Genomic DNA, 18,432 nt, shown 5'->3' with positions numbered 1-18,432 from the left:
TGAGGCTTTTGAGTGAAACACTGTCCGTTTGGCAAACGTTCCAGCCCCTACTGCGTGTCAGGCATTATTCCAGACAGTGGTTATCAGTGGGCAAAACAGAAAACCTTCCTGGGTCGGATCCGCATTCGGCGTTGTTGGCTGACAGGGGGCAGTGTTTGGAGGGGGTGACGTGTGCCAGGTGGGGACCGGAGTGCTTCCCAGGGAAGGACTGTCAAGGCAACTCCGGGAGAAATCCAGGGTCCAAGACCGGGGGACGTTCGAGGGAGGGGCTCGCCCCGTGTTCCAAGATGGGCCACTGCAGCGGGACGTGGAGGTCAGGAGGGCCGGGGGTCAGGGCCTGGTGCTGGTTGTGGCGGGCGGGGGTTGCCATCTCAGCATGCACGTGGATGGGCAGTGGGGTGACCGGAGCCCAGGTGGACTGTTTGCTCTGGGGCTGGAACATCAGGAACAGGGTTATCACCGGCGATCGCGGAGACCAAAGGGGAAGTGGCTGGAAAGCAGGACAGGAGCTGCTCTGGGATGAGCTGAGGGGTGGCCAGGCCGACTGGGCAGTGCTGAGGGGCCCCTCCTTTGCCAGCAGCGACCCAGGCCCTGGGCCCCCCACCTGCTGAGGGCGCACCCTCTGGGAACCCCGCGGGCCGTGGGCACAGTTCCCGTGGAGCGAGGGAGGGGCTGGCTCTGCTCTGGCCAGCCGGCCGGCTCCCTCCCAGACCTGGGCACACGCCAAACATGAGTCTTCTCACCCAGTGCATGTGTGGGGTCCCAGGCACACAGTTGCTGTTGCCCCGAGAACACAGTGCGTGTCCACCCCCAGCCCAGGTGGCTGGCCTCAGGAGGGGTGGGCGGCCTGGGCTGGCTGAAGCCAGGCAGTGGTGCACTCGTGACCCCTGGTCAAAGGCCACCGCTCCGATGCCCTGGTGGCCTAGTGCCCGCTTGAAGGCCCAAGACCGCAGCGGAGGCTGGGGTTCATCAGGCCGCCACCCCATCTCTGCCTGGTTACGGACGTCATGGTGGGTAGCCCGGGCGCCCGTCCTCTGCTCTCCCTCTCGCGCAGGCTGCGTGCTCCTGCGTGCTCCTGCGTGCCCCTGGCACGCACACAGCCTGTCGTATGGGCACTCAGCACTCCCCCCCTTCACAGATAGACAGATTGGGCACCCCAGAAAGCCTGAGGCCCCAGCCCACTCCTCTGTGGTAGGTGGCAGCTGGTAGCCCCAGGCCCCTGTCCCCGGGGGGAGGGGAGGGGAGGAGAGTGGGGAAGCCTTTGGCTCTGCCCTCCCCTAGCTGGGCCCCAGGTGGGGCAGGCCTTCGGGAGTGGAAGGGTCAGTGCTCCAGGGTCCCTGACCCTCGTGCCCGGCAGCTGCCCGGCTGCAAGTGCCGACGTTCCGGCCCCGGCTGGCCCCTCATGCAGTGAGGCTCCACTGGCCTTGCTCTGGGCAGTGGCGGGGACGGCGTGCCCTCGAGCAGACAGGGTGGTTGTAGGAGGCTGCAGCACAGAGGCTGCAGGAGGGACCCCTGCCAGCTGTGTGGGCAGGCAGCCCACGAGGCTCAGGCCTCCCACCACATCTCTCTGCCCAGCACGAAGGTCAGCCTGTTTCTTACTATTTTGATTGGGCATGCCTGGACCCAGCAGGCTCGGCTACGTATGTGCCTGGGTGGGGCCCCACAACAAGGCCCATGTCCCGGCGGCTTCTGTGTGCTCAGGGCTGGCCTGACACCCTGCTCCTTGGGCCCCTGGCCGCTCAGGGGCAGCAGGAGCTCTGCTCACCACCCGGGCCTCTCCCTCGCCGCCCGCCGCTCAGCTGACCGCAGGCCCGCTGCAGGCCCTGGCTGCCGGCTCCCCCGCTGGCTCGCGAGCTCAGCTCTGCCCTCTACGGGTCCCTAACCTCCCCAAGGAGCGCCTCACCAGGAAGCACAGAGACCTCGGGGTGGGGGTGGGGGGCCGGGGACGCCCAGGCGTAGTTCATTTTGCCGGAGTCCAGTGAGTGGTGGCCCCGCCGGAGCCCGGGGCGGCCACGGACTGCTTGAAGCAACCGCAAGAGGTGGACTCCCACCCCCGGGCCCTCTGGCTGGAGTCCGCCCTCCTGGGGAGTGGAGCGCGGACTCCCGGGCTCCGGGGCAGGAAGTCCTGCCCACTCCACGCCGGGGGAGCTGCCCCTCCGGGTCACGTTGTGGACCCGCTGGGCAGTGCGTGAGCCCCACTCCCCCGTCGTGGCTGGCGCGAGCGGGCGGGGCCCGAAACGCTGAGGGGCCTCCCCGGGACCGGGGGGTGGCCGGCGAGCAGGGCGTGTCGGGGGTCTGCACCCGCAGTGCACGCCGCCCGGAGCCCCGGAGCCCCGGAGCCCCGAGTCCCGGGGGGCCGCGGCCACCGCGCGGCGCGTCGGGTGACGGGAGGCCCCGCCCCCTGGGCGAGGGGGCGGGTCCTCGGGGCGGGGGCGGGTCCCCGGGGCGGGGCCGGGCAGGGCCCGCGCGGCCATTGGCTAGGCCGCAGGACCGCCCGGCCGCACGTTCCCGCGAGCTCGGGGCGGGCCGGGGGCGGGGCCGGACTCGGACCACGCGGGGCGGAGCCCTGGGCAGAAGCGGCGGCTCCGCCCCGGCCCATAACCGGTGCCGCCGCCGCCGCCGCGACCGAGCGCTAGAGCTCGGACCCGAGGCCCCCGCCGCCGCCGGGCCCCCACCCCGCCCGCCCGCCATGGCCGCCCCCCGCGCTCTGGCGGCCGCCGCGCCCGCGCCCGGGAAGGCCGCACTCACTCACCCGGGGAAGGCGATCCTGGCAGGTGGGGCGCGCGCACCGCGCACTCGGACCCCGACCCCGCTGCGCTTCCGGGCGGGCCCGGGATACCGGCTCCGCCGCGCTTCCGGGCAGGCGCGGCCCTCCGGACGCCCCGCCGGGACCGCGGGGGAGGGGCAGGCGCGGGCCCTGTCCCTGGGCGGCGGGCATAGTCCGGGCGGGGGAGGGGCTCTCAGCGCCGTCTGGGTCCCGGTCTTTACCCGCAGGCGGCCTGGCGGGCGGCATCGAAATCTGCATCACCTTCCCCACTGAGTACGTGAAGACGCAGCTGCAGCTGGACGAGCGCTCGCACCCGCCGCGCTACCGGGGCATCGGTGAGAGGGGGCGGCCGGCGGGGGCGGGCGGGCCGGCCGGGGCCGGCGGGGGCGCTGACCGCCCCCTCCCCCAGGGGACTGCGTACGGCAGACAGTCCGCAGCCATGGCGTCCTGGGCCTGTACCGCGGCCTCAGCTCCCTGCTCTACGGCTCCATCCCCAAGGCGGCCGTCAGGTGAGGCGGCTCGGGCCCCGGGGGTCGCGGGAGGGAGGGAGCGAGCCCTGGGCCCCCGCGGCGGCCCGTCTCACGCCTCAACCTCCCGCCCCAGGTTCGGGACGTTCGAATTTCTCAGCAACCACATGCGGGACGCCCAGGGACGGCTGGACAGCACGCGCGGGCTGCTGTGCGGCCTGGGCGCCGGAGTGGCCGAGGCCGTGGTGGTCGTGTGCCCCATGGAGACCATCAAGGTGGGCAGGTCCCCGTAGGAGACAAGGCGCGAGACAGCACTGGGGCGGCGGGGTGGTGGCATTGTGCCCCGCGGAGACTGTCGAGGTGGTTAGGGGTCTTGCCCCGCGGAGACCGTCGAGGTGGGCAGGAAGTCTGCCGGGGAGCCTGGCGCAGAAAGCCCGCCGGAAGAGCCTCCTGGGGGCTGGACTCTCTCCTCGAGGCAGTGGGAGGATAACACTGCCTTAAAAAAACGTAGCACAAAACAAGGTAACGCGCGTCTGCTGCCTAAGTCGTTTGAAAAACTAGTAAACACAAGGACAGAGGCTCCTCTGTAAGGCGGCCAGGTGCGCCCGCGCCCTGACCCCTGGGAGCCAGCGCCTTGCCGCCTCTTCCTCAGGTGAAATTCATCCATGACCAGACCTCTGCCAGCCCTAAATACCGAGGATTCTTCCACGGGGTCAGGGAGATCGTGCGGGAACAAGGTGAGCCGCTCGGCCTTGCCCTCTGGTGGGGTCAGGGACCTGGGCCAGGCTGCCCAGGGCCGCCACCGGCGCCTCCTGCCTTGGCGCTCCTGCGTCCGTCCGGGAGGCCGCCTGTGTGACGGCCGTGCCTGCTTGCCCCAGGGCTGAAGGGGACGTACCAAGGCCTCACGGCCACCGTGCTGAAGCAGGGATCCAACCAGGCCATCCGCTTCTTCGTCATGACCTCCCTGCGCAACTGGTACCGAGGTGTGTTTGCGCCCCAAGACCCCCCTCCAGGCCTGGAGCCCTGCCCTCGCCCGCTATCCCCGTCTGACCCCAGCCTTCACCCCCATCCAGGGGACAACCCCAGCAAACCCATGAACCCGCTGATCACTGGTGTCTTCGGAGCCATCGCAGGAGCAGCCAGCGTCTTCGGGAACACGCCACTGGACGTGATCAAGACCCGGATGCAGGTGGGGGCGGGGCCTTGGAGGGGCGGGGCGGGGCGGGGCCTGGGGCGGGGCCGGTTCCCGAGGCCCCGGGCTGTCGGTGTCCTGCAGGGGCTGGAGGCACACAAGTACCGGAACACGTGGGACTGCGGCCTGCAAATCCTGAGGAACGAGGGGCTCAAGGCGTGAGTGCGCGAGGGGCGGCGCTGCCTTCCGCACCCCAGGCCCTCCCCACCTTCCGCCCACGCCACCTGCGCCCCGGTGCCCCGCCCTGGGCATCCCCAAAAGGGTCCGCTCTTGCTTTCTCAATCTCTGACTCCTCCCCCCAACACCCCCCGCCCCCGCCCTGTCCAGAGCCGCGCCTTGACCTGTCCTTCCACCGCCTCCCTCCCCAGGTTCTACAAGGGCACTGTCCCGCGCCTCGGCCGGGTCTGCCTGGATGTGGCCATCGTGTTCATCATCTACGACGAGGTGGTGAAGCTTCTCAACAAAGTGTGGAAGACGGACTGAGCCCTGGGGTCCCCGCGGGCTGCCCCCAGCGCCCCCTTCTTACAATTCCAGTGCAGTCGTGCCAAAAGGCCCCTTCCCTGTCCCGCGCACTCCGTGGCCTGGGTGTCCTCCGTGGTCTGTGCGGCCACCACGGTGTCTGTGTGTCCAGCTGAGACTGGGAGTGCCTCTGGCCTGTGGATCTGTGCCCACTCGTCCCCGTGCTTGTGTGCCCGTGTTCCATGTTTCGTGTCCTGTGACCCGGGGTGCCCGTGTGGCCGGGGTCACGTCCCAGCCCGGTGCCTTCCACCCTGGGCAGCAGGGGCAGTGCCCCGGCCCACCACAGCTGCCTCCGGGCCTCAGCCTGGCCTCACTGCATTCCAGGGGCTGCGTGGCCCCCGCTTTTCCCGCCACTGGCCTTAATGGCCCTCGGGCCCTCCCTCCGCCCGGGACAGGGTGGCACCTGCCACTCTCAGGACCACCCTTCCAAGGCAATAAACCGGATCCTGTTGCAGCCTCCTGTCCCTGTTGTGAGCCTACGTGTGGGTGGGCAGTGGTGCCCACGCCTCTGCTAAGGGCAGGCCCACTCCTCACAAAGGACACTGCCAGGGGGCCAGACGGGCTGGTGGGCAAGCAAGCTGTGGCATGGCACCAACCCCCGGGATGCCTGGCGCCAGGCCTTGCCTGTGACCAGGAGGCAAGATCCTGCAGGAGAGCCAGAGGGCATGTCCTTGGGGGTCATCTGGCGGGCAGCAGGTGGTCGGGCCTGGAGAAGGGGCTCTTGTCCACCCTGCAGCCTGGGGCCCGGCCCACCTCACTCCCTCATGGTTTCCTGGTGGTCTCCTCATGGGGAATTGCTTTGGGGTGACCATCTTCTGGTACCGAGACTGAGCAGGAGGCCCTTAATGCTTCACCGAGGCTGGGAGGTAGTGGGCACTTGGGGCTCTAACCCACAGCACTGAACTTCAGAGTAAGGTGTCCCCCGTCCCCCCAGGGCCCAGGCACAGCTGGGGGCCCAGCCCAGCACAGGGGCCAGAGAGCCTTGAACCGGAGGGTCCCCCTGGCGCTGATCTGGCTGGAAACCACCTTCGAGCCAAGTGGAGGAAGTGACCCAGGCTCCGGGGGGTTGGGGGGGCGGGGGGGGAAGGGACCTTCTGGTCCAAGTGACTCCGCAGCAAAAGCGATACAAAGGACTTGGCTCAACTAGCAGCCAAGCCCCACTCCTGGAGCTGTTCCCTTCAGGGGAGAGCCCCCACAGCACCTGGATCCCTGGAGTCGGGTAGATCTGGGCGCCAAGGGTGGGTTTGATGGGTGCAGGGACCAAACTGTGCCCTCACCTTACAGGAGAGGGAGGAGAAAGGGCCTGGCAACAACGCTTGGCTGCTCACAGGCTGAGGCGAGCCACCTGAGCCCCACTTCCGACCTGTGAAACGGCCCAGCCCTGTGGGCCAAGAGGAGTGCTGCAGTGTCGGCAGGGCGCTCAGAACACACTCTGCAGAGGGATCCCGCGGGGAGATTGAGCAGGGCCCGGGGCTCCAAGCGAGTTCCTACACGTGGTGGGGGCCCAGCGCTGGGCCCGAGGGGACGCTGCCACAGATACCTCAGGAGTGGCACCTGCTCAAATGGCCTACCAGCACCCCCAGCCCTGTCCCCACCTCCTTTCATAAGGAGGAAGGGGCGGGGCTGCACTCAGCCAGAAGGAAGGTGTTGGGACCTGTGCCCAGGAGGGGCAGGGCCCCCTCGCCTGTGCCAGAGCACAAGGTGGACGGCAGGGGGCCCAGCTGGAAAAGGTGGTGGACCTGGGCCTACCTCCCCTGGGGCTGAGTGTGGAGAAGCCACCTGCCCCCCACCTACGCCACCTGTTGACAGAAGGTGGGATTAGTCGAAGCCTCAGTTCTGCAGCTGAGACCTGAGGGAAGCGGGGCTGGGGCACCATCTGAGACAATGTCAGCAAAGCCGGAGGGAAGTGAGCCAGTCTAGAGTGGCTGGAGGGGCAGGCGGGTGTCTGCAGAGAGCCCAGGGCACTTCATCAAGGTCTGGAAAGCCGCAGGGGAGGAAACCTGCGGCACCGGGCCAAGGGGCAGAGTGACGTGGGCAGAACTTTGAGCAGCTGAAGGTGAAAAACTCCCTTCCAGTGTGGTTCTCCCTGCCCCACCCTGGCCAACCTGGACACACGGGCCAGGGCCGGGGAGAACCCTGGGGGCAGCTGTGCCTGCATTATCAGAGGAGTTGTGAGCTGAGTGCAGACTCTGGGTCAGGGTATCCGGCCCACAGCCAGAAACGTCTGAGCCCAGCTGGAAGCCACTCAGCATTAAGCAACCTTCAGCACCTGGCTGGGGTCATCAGGAAGTGTGCCCAGGACAATGGCCGCAGAGACAGGCCAAGGGAGCAAAGAGTGAGATGGTGGCCATCCCGGGGGCAGGTCTTGGCCAACTCCCAGCCCCATCTCACCACTGTGTGGCTGAGGAGGGGTGTCCCACCCGCCCTCTAGGCAGGGGCCCCTGCCCGACTTCTTTGAACCCTCCCCTCCGCCACTACCCGACAGGCATCCCCTGGGTTTTTCCATGTCCTTGTGTAGGTGATGAACGGCAATCAGAGCTTAGTACACACACAGAATCGCTCCTGACGAACGGGTCTCTCCCCTTCTGGCAACAAAGAGAATTCCGTGTTTCAGGCTGTCCTCAGCCTTCACAGCAAACAATCAGAGCTGAGGATGCCAGACTACTTTCCTCACTGACATTCTACTTCCTACGTGTTCTCAGATTCTCTGCACAGAATCCGGGGGCCTAAGGACCTGCCTCCTCAAGATCTAGGAACAGGGCCAAAGAGAGAGAGGCGGCCACAGCAGAGAAGGGACCGGAAAGGGCCGCGGCAGGACCAGAGAGAACAGCCAGGGCCGCGGGCAGACGTGGCCTAGGCCGACCGAGCGGGTGACCCGGGGAAAACACGGCGGCCCCCGGCCGTGGCCTCCCACGCCCACCTGGGACTACCCGAGCCACAGCCTCGTCTGCGTAGACGGCCAGGCCCTGATCCCACCCCGCCCATCGTCGCCCGGGTCGGCCACACCCACTCACTCCCCGACTGGCCGGGCCAGAGGAGAGGCTGCCTCCCAGGTGGCCTCCAGGCAAGGGCCATCCCAGCCGCTGTGCTCAGACGCCTGCGGCGGCCAGCCGCCCAGCCCCCGGCTGAAAACCGGCCTGGGGCTCAAGCTCTCGGACCCGCCGCCGGTCGGCCCGCGGCCGCTCTCCAGGAGCCCCCCTCCGGCCGGCCTTGAGCCGACGGCCCGGGGACGGCCCCCCTCACACCTGTGTGACCCGGGCGGGGGGGGACTGCGCCCGCGGGGCCGTCGGCTAAAGGTCGACCCGGAAGCCCGGAGACCCGAAAAAGGCCTCCCAGGCCCGCTCGTGAGGGAGGAGCCCCACCCCCGGGCGCAGTCACCGGAGACGCCGGAGCGACGCGCCGGCCGCGGGGGCCCGCAGGGCGGGGCCGAGGGTGCTGGGGGCGGGGCCGCCGGCGCCCGGAAGTCGGGCGGCGCGCGCTGATGGCGTCATGGCGCGCCGGGCGGCGCGGACCCGCGCATGCGCTTGGACCTCCGCTCGTGCCGTACATGTCTGGCAGCCCCCGACACTTGGGGCTTGTCCGGCGCCACCGCGATCGCCCACCCTCCCCGATTACCCACTGCTCCCGCTGGACGCCGCCGCGGGCGCCCCTGACACGCCGGCCCGGGGCTCGCGCCCGTGTCTCCCTCCCGCGCAACCTTTGGCTCCCGAGTCCCTAGTGCCAGCCAAGGGACAAAGGACAGGGTCACGGGATGGGGCCGCGAGGACCGCCAGCCTCCCCGCTGCTGGCCAGCTGCAGTCCGGGCACCTGCTCCCACCCGCGGGCTCGAGTAGGGCGCGGGGGCCATGCCCCATCCCATCGCCATGGAAGAGGAGGCTGGGGCAGCCTCGTGGTGCAGGCGCACCCCGCCGAGTCCCCCACCCCCGGAGCCCGTCGTTAGTGGGGCCGGGGGTGCGCCCCTCCAGCAAACAGCAATAGCACACCCGCACCATTCCTCTTTTCGGCCAGCCCCGCTCCTCAGATGGGAAAACCCAGGCAGAGACAGAGAACCTGCCTGCGACCTATGAGAGCCAAGTCTGCACAGCCCCCACCCCCGGCCCCCTCAGTGAGGGAGCTGAAGATTGGGGTTGGGGAGGCAGCTGGTGAGACCACGTCCGCCGGGGCTGGGGTCCGTATCCTGGGGTGGGACCGCGGGAGGGACGGAGGGTCTGCAGACAGGGGCTCCTTCCTGGCCTCGGGCAGCCTCCCTTTGGTCTGCAGTACCGGCACCCTGGCCTTGCGGGGTGGGGAGGGTGTGCCTTGCTGCAGAACCACACCTGAGGGCCAGCCGGGAGTGCAGAGGAGGAACTGGCCGGAAGGGCGGGGGCCTCGCGAAAGGGCAGGGGCCAGTGCGCCCTGGTCCCCAGCACAGGCTGCAGCCAAGAGCCGGGCCCCACTCCAACCTTCAGGGCCCGTTGGTCTGAGGGACCGAGGGGTTCATCCCGCCCTCTGGGACTCGGGGCCAGGCTTGGCCCGGTGACCGTTGGGGAAATCAAGACCGGCCCCCGTGCTGGACTGCAGAGGTCCCGCGGCCGCGCCACCGAGGTGTCCACCACGCGAGCGGCCCGCTGACAATTGAGCGGCCAAAGCAGATTAACCCGGGTGCTAATCCCCGCTAATGGCTTCAGAATCCCCGGCGCCCGGCGGCTAAGCCGGCCTTTCTCCGCGGCGCGGCCGGCCCTCCCCAGCGGCCCCAGCCTGCGGCCGCGCGATGCTATCTCGGCCCCGCGGCACTAATCCCCGCGCTCGCTTTCTTCCCGGGCCCGCTCGAGATCGGCCGATCGGCGCTTGATTATGGCCGCTATCGAGGGCCCCTTTGTGCCGTCGGCCCTAAATCCCCTAATTCCGTGATAAAGGAGGCATTAGCGGGCGTTCTCTGCAGAGAAAGGCACCGGCATGAAAGAAAGCAATCAGGGAGTTCTGATGGCCTGGCCGCCGGGCCGGGGAGGGGGCGAGGTGCGCGCGGCGGCGCCCCACCCCCGTCCCGGCCGCCTACGCCGTCCGCGAGCTGCGCCCGGGATCCTCCCCCGCCTCCACCCTCCCTGGCGGCAGAAGAGCCGTGCTCGCCGTCTCCCCTTAGCCGCACGTCGGCATGTGCTGGGACCTGACTCCCAAACTCGCCCTGGGCCGTGCTGGGCCCGCCGGGCGCCCCGGCCTCTGACTGTCCGAAGCCAGCGGTTTCTCGGGACTGAGGTCCCGGCCCTGCCCGTGATGCTCCTCCCGCCCCCCTCCTCCCTCCCTGGAGGCCCCGCCCCCACCATCCACCCCCTCTGTGGCCCCGACCAGTTTTGACCAGTCCTGGAAGCAATTCGGTCTGCTCCTCGGTCCGGGAGACAGAAGTGAGGGCGGCCAAGAGCCGCTGGGACCGTTGGTGGGGGGGGGGGTGTGCAGGGGCAGGTGGGCTGAGCAGGGAAGGCCGCTGGACCCGGCCGAGAGAGCTGGGCCGCTGGCGGAGCTGGCCTGCCTCCTGGGCAACGGGAGGGAGGGGGCAGCGGGCTAGAGGTGCCGGGGTCCGGGGCCCGGAGGAGCCCCGCGAAGAGGCGGCAGACCCTCTTATCCTGAGCAGGGAGCGCCGTGATCGGATCTGTGTGAGAGAGAGGGGTCAGGCCAGGAGAGTGGCCAGGAATGCGTCGGAAGGCCGGTGTGGGGCCCAGGTGGCCGGGCATCGGCACGAGCGCTGAGGGCGCTGTTAGCACCGGCGAGGTGCGGGCCTGGGCGGGGCAGCGTCCCACATGGAGCCTGGTGCTCAGGCAGCTCTGAGGGCAGGGCGTGTCAGGGAAGCGCATGGGTGGCTGGTGGAATGGTGGGCCATTTACCAAGGGGGATAGTGGGAGCGTGTGAACCAGCGGCTGATATCCCGGAGGCGGCTGGCGCTCTGTCCCGACCACTTGAGTGCCCAGCTCGCCCATCCTGCGCCTCTGGTTAGCACCCAGTGGTGGCCCAGCTGCGTCCACCTGGGAGCGTTGCCCGGGTGATGGGGCCACACGCATCACGGGGCCTCAAAGCTGGAGCCTGCATCCTGAAGCCGCCCGTGTCCCTCCCGGTGCCTCCCGGGTGGAGCTTCCTGGGACACTGGCCTCTGACCCACGTGCCTTCGTGCCGAGCCTCCCTGCCCCTCCCGGGGCTCTGCCTTGCTGCCAGGCTGGCCCCCACACCCCACCCCCACCCCCGTTGGTGAGCTTCCCAGCAGGCAGCGCTCCCAGTGTGCAAACCTCGATAGTCACCCCGTGCTTCTGTGTCCCCCCAAAAGAGATGTTGAGGCCCTCAGCCTTGGCATTGACCGCTTCTGGTTTCTACTGTTCATATCCAGGGTTCCCAGGTTTTCTTTAAAATATATTGTTCAGAGTTTATCATTGCTATCCGTGGGAGGATTAGTCCAGAGCAAGTGACTGCCATTACGGGAAGTGTTCACTGGGGTCACTCATTTTAAATATCTTTTGAGACTTTGCTAAATTGCTAAATTGGTAAATAGGTTTTTTTTTTTCGGCCCATGATGAAGCCCGAATCCGTTCCCTCTACAATCAGGAACGTGAGCGTGCCCCCTGTCCCCACTGTCCAGCCATTTACTGGAGATTCTAGCCAGGGACCTGCCAGTGCAGCAGCCACAGGCTCAATCCCTGGGTCAGGACACTCCCCTGGAGGAGGGCATGGCAGCCCACTCCAGCGTTCTTGCCTGGAGCACCCCATGGACAGAGGAGCCTGGCGGGCTGCAGTCCACAGGGTCGGAGAGTCAGACACAGCTGCGCAGCACACACTAGCCAGGAGCTCAGGCAAGAAAGCGAAGCAGAGGCATCAGCGCTGAGGAAGAAGGAAAGTCTCCTTTCACAAGTGCCACTCTCTTGTACATAGAAAACCTTTTAAATCCACAAAAAATTATTAGAGTAAAATTCTGCAGGTTGCAAGATACAAGATCAATGTACAAAATCACTTCTATTTCTATACACTTGCAGTGAGCAGTCCAAAAATGAAATAAAATCATTCCATTAACAATAGTACCCAAAAGAACAAAATGCCGAAGGAAAACTTTAATCAAAGAAGTGAAAGAAAAATGTGTACTCTGAAAATTACAAACACTACTGAGAGAAATTCCAGATGATCTAAGCAACTGGAAGAAGTCCTATGTTCATGGACTGTTAACGTTGTTTAGACGGCAAGACTCCCCAGATGGATCCTCAGATTCAATGTAATCTCTATCAAAATTAAAGCTGGTCTCTTCCAATAAACTGAGGAGCTGGCCCTGAAATTCACATGAAAGTTCACGAGAACCAAAATAGTCAAATCAATGTGGGGAAAAAAAAAAAAAAAGCTGCAGAACTCACACCTCTCAATCTCAAACCTCCACATCTCAGTCTCAACCGCAAAGCTCCAGTAATCAAGACAGTACGGGTAAGGACTTCCCTGGTGGGACAGTGCATAAGAATCCACCTGCCAATGCAGGGGACACGGGTTTGACCCCGGGTCCAGGAAGACCCCACACGCTGGGAGAAACCAAGCCTGCAAGCCCAACTACTGAAGCCTGCGTGCCTAACAGCCTTTGCCCCGCAACGAGACGGCGCTGCAGGAAGAAGCCCCACTCGACGCAACTAGAGAGAAGCCCATGCAAAACATCAAAGAGCCAGGGCAGCCAGTAACAAGTAATAAAGCAGTTAAAAGGGACGGTACGGGTAGACCTGTGGGTCAGCGGAGCAGGACTCAGAATCCAGGAACAAGTCCTCACGTTTAGTCAGTTGACTCGCAGCTGGGTTGGGGGTACGAGTCAACGGGGAAAAGAATCATCTTTTCAGCAAATGGGACTGGGGCAACTGCATATCCAGATGCAAAGAATGAAAGCTGGGTCTTCACCTACATCCTCGACAAAATGTAAAAGGGGTCAACGGCAGAGCTGCCCCGCGCAGCTCTGGGGCCGGTCCTTCAGCTGGAGCTGGTCTGCGTGTCTGCTTCCTGTGGCTGCTGCAGCGAGCGTCCCCAGATGGAGAGGAGCTGTCACCCAGCTGCAGGACCCAGCCTCAGAAACCACAGGGTCACTTCTGCCTCCTAGCGGTTAGAAGAGAGTCACTAAGCCAGCAATGAATGAGAGGGGGATTAGATTTCACTTCTTGGAGGGAGGCATGCAAGGATTTGCTGCTAGGTCTGAAGAGCATCACGCTGGACCGGTGGGCTGGGGGCGAGGCGGCATGTCCACCCGGGTGGGTAGGTGCGTAGGTAACCCATTCATCAAGGTGGGGAGTACCGGCGGGGGCGGAGGTTTCCAGGAGACCCTGAGTGTCTTCCAAGCACAGTGACTGAATGTTCCTTGGTCCTGAAATGGGACATGGAGCAGGTACTTAGGGAGATGCCGGCCTGGAGCAGAGGGAGCTGTCAGACCGGAGGTATCCCTGGGGGGTCCTTGCTGCAGAGGTGGTGTCTGAAGCTTCAGTGTTGTAGGAGGTCACCAAGGGTGAGGATGGAGAGGACTGAAGGAACCCCATCCTTGGGGAAGTGACTTTGATGGGTTGTTGACTCCCAGGCACCTCTCTGATCTATTGGTTCTGTGAGAGAAGTTGGCGGGGAGACGTTTCTAGGGTGATCCAAAGGGATACACGGGAAGAGATGGGAGGTCTGGGGGTGGTGGCAGCCATCTTGCAACCATGAGGTGGGCCGCTCACAGAGGTGGGGGCTCCTCCCTGGAGCCTCCGGATTAATGAGTCCTGGGCAGTCTGTCAGGACCTCTTTATGACAGCGAGTCAGCAGGTTCTGTGGCTGGAAGTCTAGAGTCCTCACTGACACCAGAGTGGAATCAACAAGGGAGCTTGAGGAGGGGCGTGTGAGGCAGGAGGAGAGGCACCAGGCTGCGTGTTGCCCCCTCATGGTACCTTCCATTCACGGAGGCCCCTGCCCAGCGGGGATCGAACCTCACACACAGTGACTGGTTGAGCCCACAAAGCATCTGAGTCAGGTCGCGATGATGTCGGTTCAGAGATCAGGAAACCGAGGTACAGGGTGGGTCGAGCTGAAAGCACCTCTCATGGAGCCAGGAAGGGACAGCTGCGCAGAAGCCAGGCTGTCCGCGGCCCTGTCCTGCGAACCGCACGCTAACTTTTCAGCGGTCCGGAGACGGCCTGAAGCAGAAGTCCCGGCCGGCTGTCCAAGGCTGCCTAGATGAAGGTGCGACAGGCTTCCTGGAATCTGGCAAAGTGCGGGTCGGTCCCCAGCGATGGTGGACAGAATTACCCTGAGGGGGGCTGAAGAGTGGGGGTGTGGGCACCAGTCAGCTCCCAGGAAGCCTGGCTCTGCGGAGGGTCGGGGGTGGTGATGGATTGGGGGTGGATTCTGGGACTCAGAGGGAAGCAGACAGTCCGTTTCTGCGGAGCCCCCAGTACCGCCCGGCGGGCTCCATCACCCAGGAGAGAAGGCAGAGAACCGAAGGCACGGGCTGCCGGTTTGGGGATGGGCAGAGACAGCTTTCCGCCTGCGCCCCGTCTCCTCCCCGAGGTTGAGATCCAGATCCTGAGTATGGGAGCGGGCAGTCGGGCTGAGTGCGGCAGGACGGCGGGGTTGCCCAGGGTGCTGGGCCCCGTTTGAGGTCGGACCTCAGGACACTGCCGTTTGGAGGGGGTTCTCCAGTCTCGCTCCTCCGCCCCTGTAGGGCGCGGAGGAGGACAAAGAACCAGCCCTGGGCGCGGTGGCTACGGGACCGGACACCCAGGGCCTGCCGGGTCGGGGTGTCCTCCAGCCACTGGGCCGGGGCCGGCGGGCCGTGGGGGCGGCCCTGCGCGCGCCCGCCAGCCTTGCGGGTCCAGGGCAAGGGATCGGGGCAGGGGGCTCCCCACCGGCCCTCCCGCCGCCGCTGCCAGGGATTAGCCCGCTCCTGGCCGCGCGGCGGGATTAGCGCGAGTGGACGCGGCGCCCGGCCCGGGGATTACGGCGCGGACGCCCCCGCCCCCCGACGGATATAGTCCCGCGGCGGCGGCGGCGGCGGCGGCGGTGGGCGGGCGGCATGGCGGCGGCGAGGAGCGCGGCGGGCCGCGGGGCACCCGGGCGGCCCTGCCCCTTCTCCATCGAGCACATCCTCTCCAGCCTGCCCGAGCGCAGCCCCCCAGCCCGGGCCGCCCGGCCGCCGCCGGCCCCTGACCGCCAGAGCCCCTCGGAGCCGGGGGAGGCCGGGGCGCCGGCGGCCGCGCGCTGCGCCTGCTGCTGTTGTTGCGGCCCCCGCGGGCCCCCGGAGACGGACGCGCGGCTGGGTGAGTGCACTCGGGGCGCGCGGGCTGGGTGGGTGCGCTCGAGGCCCCCGGGGCGAGGGCGCGGGGCGAGGGGAGCCCAGCACCCCGGCCCGCGCCTCACCGCGCCCTCGCCCCGCAGGCGCGCGGCTGGCGTGGCCGCTGAGGCTGGCACCCGCGGCGCCCTTGCCCTGGGCCGCGCCCCCCGGGGCCCCCGGGGCGCAGCCAGGCGCGGGGGTTCCGGGCCCACCGCGGCGCACGCGGCGTCACCGCACCATCTTTAGCGAGGAGCAGCTGCGGGCGCTGGAGGCCCTCTTCATGCAAAACCAGTACCCCGACGTGGGCACGCGCGAGCGCCTGGCCGGCCGCATCCGCCTGCGCGAGGAGCGCGTGGAGGTGGGTGCCCGCCGCCTCGGGAGAGCCAGCTCTGCGAGGCGGGCGGAGGCGCCGAGGCCCGGGGGCTGAGAGGCGGCCGGCGGGGCGGGGCCGCGGCGGAGGTCAGGCTCCCTTAGTTTTAAACACCCCACCCGCCCCTGACGAATCCAGCCCGCGTCCGCGCCCTGGAATTCGGGGGGCTCGGAAGAGCTCGAGGCTGCTCGAGGGGCACCGGCCGGCGGAGGCGGGGGGAAGGGATTCCGGCCCCGGGCCTTCGGCAGCAGATGACAGACGATAGAGCAGCCGCCCGGAGGCCCCCGTCCGCCCTCGCTCGCGTCCCGAAGAGGCGGCCGGTGCACTTGGGACCCGCGAGCGACCTGGGCCTGCGCTGGGCCCGCCTGAGCGCCCCTCCCCCTCAGGTCTGGTTCAAGAACCGCCGGGCCAAGTGGCGACACCAGAAGCGCGCGGCGGCTTCCGCGCGGCTCCTATCCGGACCCAAGAAGCCCCCGAGGGAGAGCTGCTGACGGCCCCAGAGTTACCTGCACTGGCCTCCGGGAGCGGCTTCTCGGGGACGGGGGTCCTTGATTCCTCACTCTGGAGGTTTCCATGCAGGTGTGTCTGCCTCCATAACAACGGGCAGCCTGTGTCACCCTGTGGGGCCCGGCCAGTTCAACTGGGGAGGGTCCCCCACCCCCTTGGAGAGTGTCTGCTGTGCTCTCTGCCATCCTGCCCCCAGGGTGAAGGACAGCATGAAGACAAGGCTTCAGTGCCCAAGCTGGCACCTGGCACCCACTCCTCCTGGCATGGGGACTTTGTTCTGCCCCTCGCAGGTCCTGCAGGGAGTGGGGGTGGGCGGCATCTGGCCGGAAACACAGCCCCTCCATGGAAGGTCTAGAAGCCAGGGCTTCGGCTCCCAGGACGCTCCAAAGCAGGTGAGCCTGGAGAACACAGGGCGCTGGGGTGCCTACCAGGACAGCAGCCCTCGCCGCTCAGCACACACAGGACGCACACTTCCAGCTGTCTCCGTGACTCCTGGCCTCATCCCTGGAGATTGCACCGCCTGCCTGCGGGGCTTCCCCCCACGCTGGGACGCCCCACCCGCCTGGTCCCAGCCCTTGCCGGCTGACTGGCTCTTTGTCAATGTGTGGGGCACCTGTGATCAGAGCTCTGCGCTGCAGGGACCAGCCGCCATGCTGCCCTCCTGGTTTTTCCTTTCTCTCCTGCTGTCGGGCAAGCCACCAGCAGCTGCCGGGAACACAGGTGTCCTCGAGGCCGAGCCCACACTCTCCCGCTCATCTCCATCCGCGCCCGGCCCGTCTCTTCCACCCTCAGCCTCCGGTCCCAGCTCCATCCCACGGTCATCCCTGCCCCAGGCCTCTCCCCTCTGCTGGGTAGTTGTGTCCAGAGGCCCCTCTGACAGCCCCGTTTGGAAGCCCAGCGCTTCCCCAGTCACTCTCTCTCAGGCAGCTCTTGCCAGGCGTCCGAGGCACGTGAGCCAGAGCGCTAGTGGCACACACCCTGCCTCCTCCCCTCCCTCACCCATGACGCCCAGGCCACGGCGATGACCTCCCCAAACAATCCCAGCATCTGCCTTCTCCCCAGCCTCAATTGCACCAACCTGAGGAGAACCACCGTCCCCTCTCGCTTTGGCCATTGCAGTTGCCTCCAGTTGGTCCACCTGCACCCACTCCGATTCCTCTGTGACTCATTCTCATAAAACCCAGCATGCAAGTCTGAACCTGCCTCTCCCCTGCCTACCGCACTCCCAGGGCTCCCACGGCTCACAGAGCAAAGGCAAAGCTCCTCGCTGTGACCCACGACCCGTAACCCAGGTCGGTGCAGCCTGGCCCTCCAGTGTGGGCTCCCACCCCGCTGTTCCTTGCACTGTCTCCTCCCACTGGTCCTTTGCACACGCTCTCCCCTTCCACATGGTCATCAATGCCTGTCCATCCTTTGGGTCTGCAACTGCTCCCTTCCAGGGGAACGTCTCCTGAGTGTCCCCTAGGTAGATGTCCCTTAGGTCGATGCCCCGTGGGTAAGATGCCCCCTGGGTGGGATTCGTTTTCCTCGCGCCTGCCCACTGCTTGTTTGTGGGGTGGTCTCCTGCATCTCACACTCAGCTCCACGAGGGCACGAGCCATACCGTGGAGTCCTTACTGAACTGTACGGAATCCTGGGGCAGAACTTGCTTAATGTAATTTACAACCTCCTTTTGGAAAGAAACGATTGTTCCTGGAAAATGCTCAGACAATTTTCTTGTCCATTTCAATAAGGATCAGCTTTCTGGGAAGCCAACTCCGGCATTTAGAGACCAGACATTTCTTTTCTTGCATAAACTTTGAATAAAAACTTTGAAGCGCAAATATACCCAACGTTTCTGAAGCGTGTGTCTTTGTTAATTGCATAGAAGTGTATATAGTGATTAGGGTAGGGTGAAGTCGCTCAGTCGTGTCCGACTCTGCGACCCCGTGGACCCACCAGGCTCCTCTGTCCATGGGATTCTCCAGGCAAGAATACTGGAGTGGGCTGCCATTCCCTTCTGCAGCGGATCTTCCCGATCCAGGGATCGAACCCGGGTCTCCCGCATTGCGGGCAGACGCTTTACCACCTGAGCCACCAGGGAAGCCCAGATAGTGATTTCTTGCGAGGAAGTGGAATTTCAAGACCTTCGGATTCCGCAGAACCGGAGCTTTTCAGGGTTAGAGGGAGCCGCAACGCTCCTATCCCCTACCACAGCGCCCTCTGGCGTCCACAGCCCAGACAGTAGCGACCAGAACGGGGCGAGACGAAGACCACAGCTCCCATGAGGCGCAGGGCTCGCGGTGACGTCAGTACGTCGGCGAGCGCGGCTCTCCCATTGGGCGGCCGTTTCAGGCG

The 18,432-nt window shown here is 66.1% G+C and overlaps 2 protein-coding genes across 2 annotated transcripts; both read left to right on the top strand.

Moving 5' to 3' along the window:
• The first annotated feature begins 2,568 nt into the window (after window positions 1–2,568).
• SLC25A1 (solute carrier family 25 member 1) lies at window positions 2,569–5,399 on the top strand. The gene is made up of 9 exons (XM_040251253.1): window positions 2,569–2,774; window positions 2,995–3,102; window positions 3,177–3,276; window positions 3,371–3,509; window positions 3,887–3,971; window positions 4,113–4,217; window positions 4,308–4,423; window positions 4,511–4,584; window positions 4,795–5,399. The coding sequence occupies exons 1-9, from the start codon at window positions 2,690–2,692 to the stop codon at window positions 4,907–4,909; spliced, it is 927 nt and encodes a 308-aa protein (XP_040107187.1). The 5' UTR covers window positions 2,569–2,689; the 3' UTR covers window positions 4,910–5,399.
• A 9,561-nt stretch (window positions 5,400–14,960) lies between these two features.
• Window positions 14,961–16,647, top strand: GSC2 (goosecoid homeobox 2). The gene is made up of 3 exons (XM_040251315.1): window positions 14,961–15,204; window positions 15,323–15,576; window positions 15,975–16,647. Exons 1-3 carry the CDS (start codon window positions 14,961–14,963, stop codon window positions 16,077–16,079), a joined length of 603 nt encoding a protein of 200 aa, XP_040107249.1. The 3' UTR covers window positions 16,080–16,647.
• The last annotated feature ends 1,785 nt before the right edge of the window (window positions 16,648–18,432 follow it).

This window comes from Oryx dammah, unplaced genomic scaffold (genome assembly GCF_014754425.2).
Source record: "Oryx dammah isolate SB20612 unplaced genomic scaffold, SCBI_Odam_1.1 HiC_scaffold_12, whole genome shotgun sequence".
NCBI classification, from domain to species: domain Eukaryota; kingdom Metazoa; phylum Chordata; class Mammalia; order Artiodactyla; family Bovidae; genus Oryx; species Oryx dammah.
The sequence above is the reverse complement of the archived record's forward strand: the minus strand, read 5'-3'. Positions and strand labels throughout refer to the sequence as shown.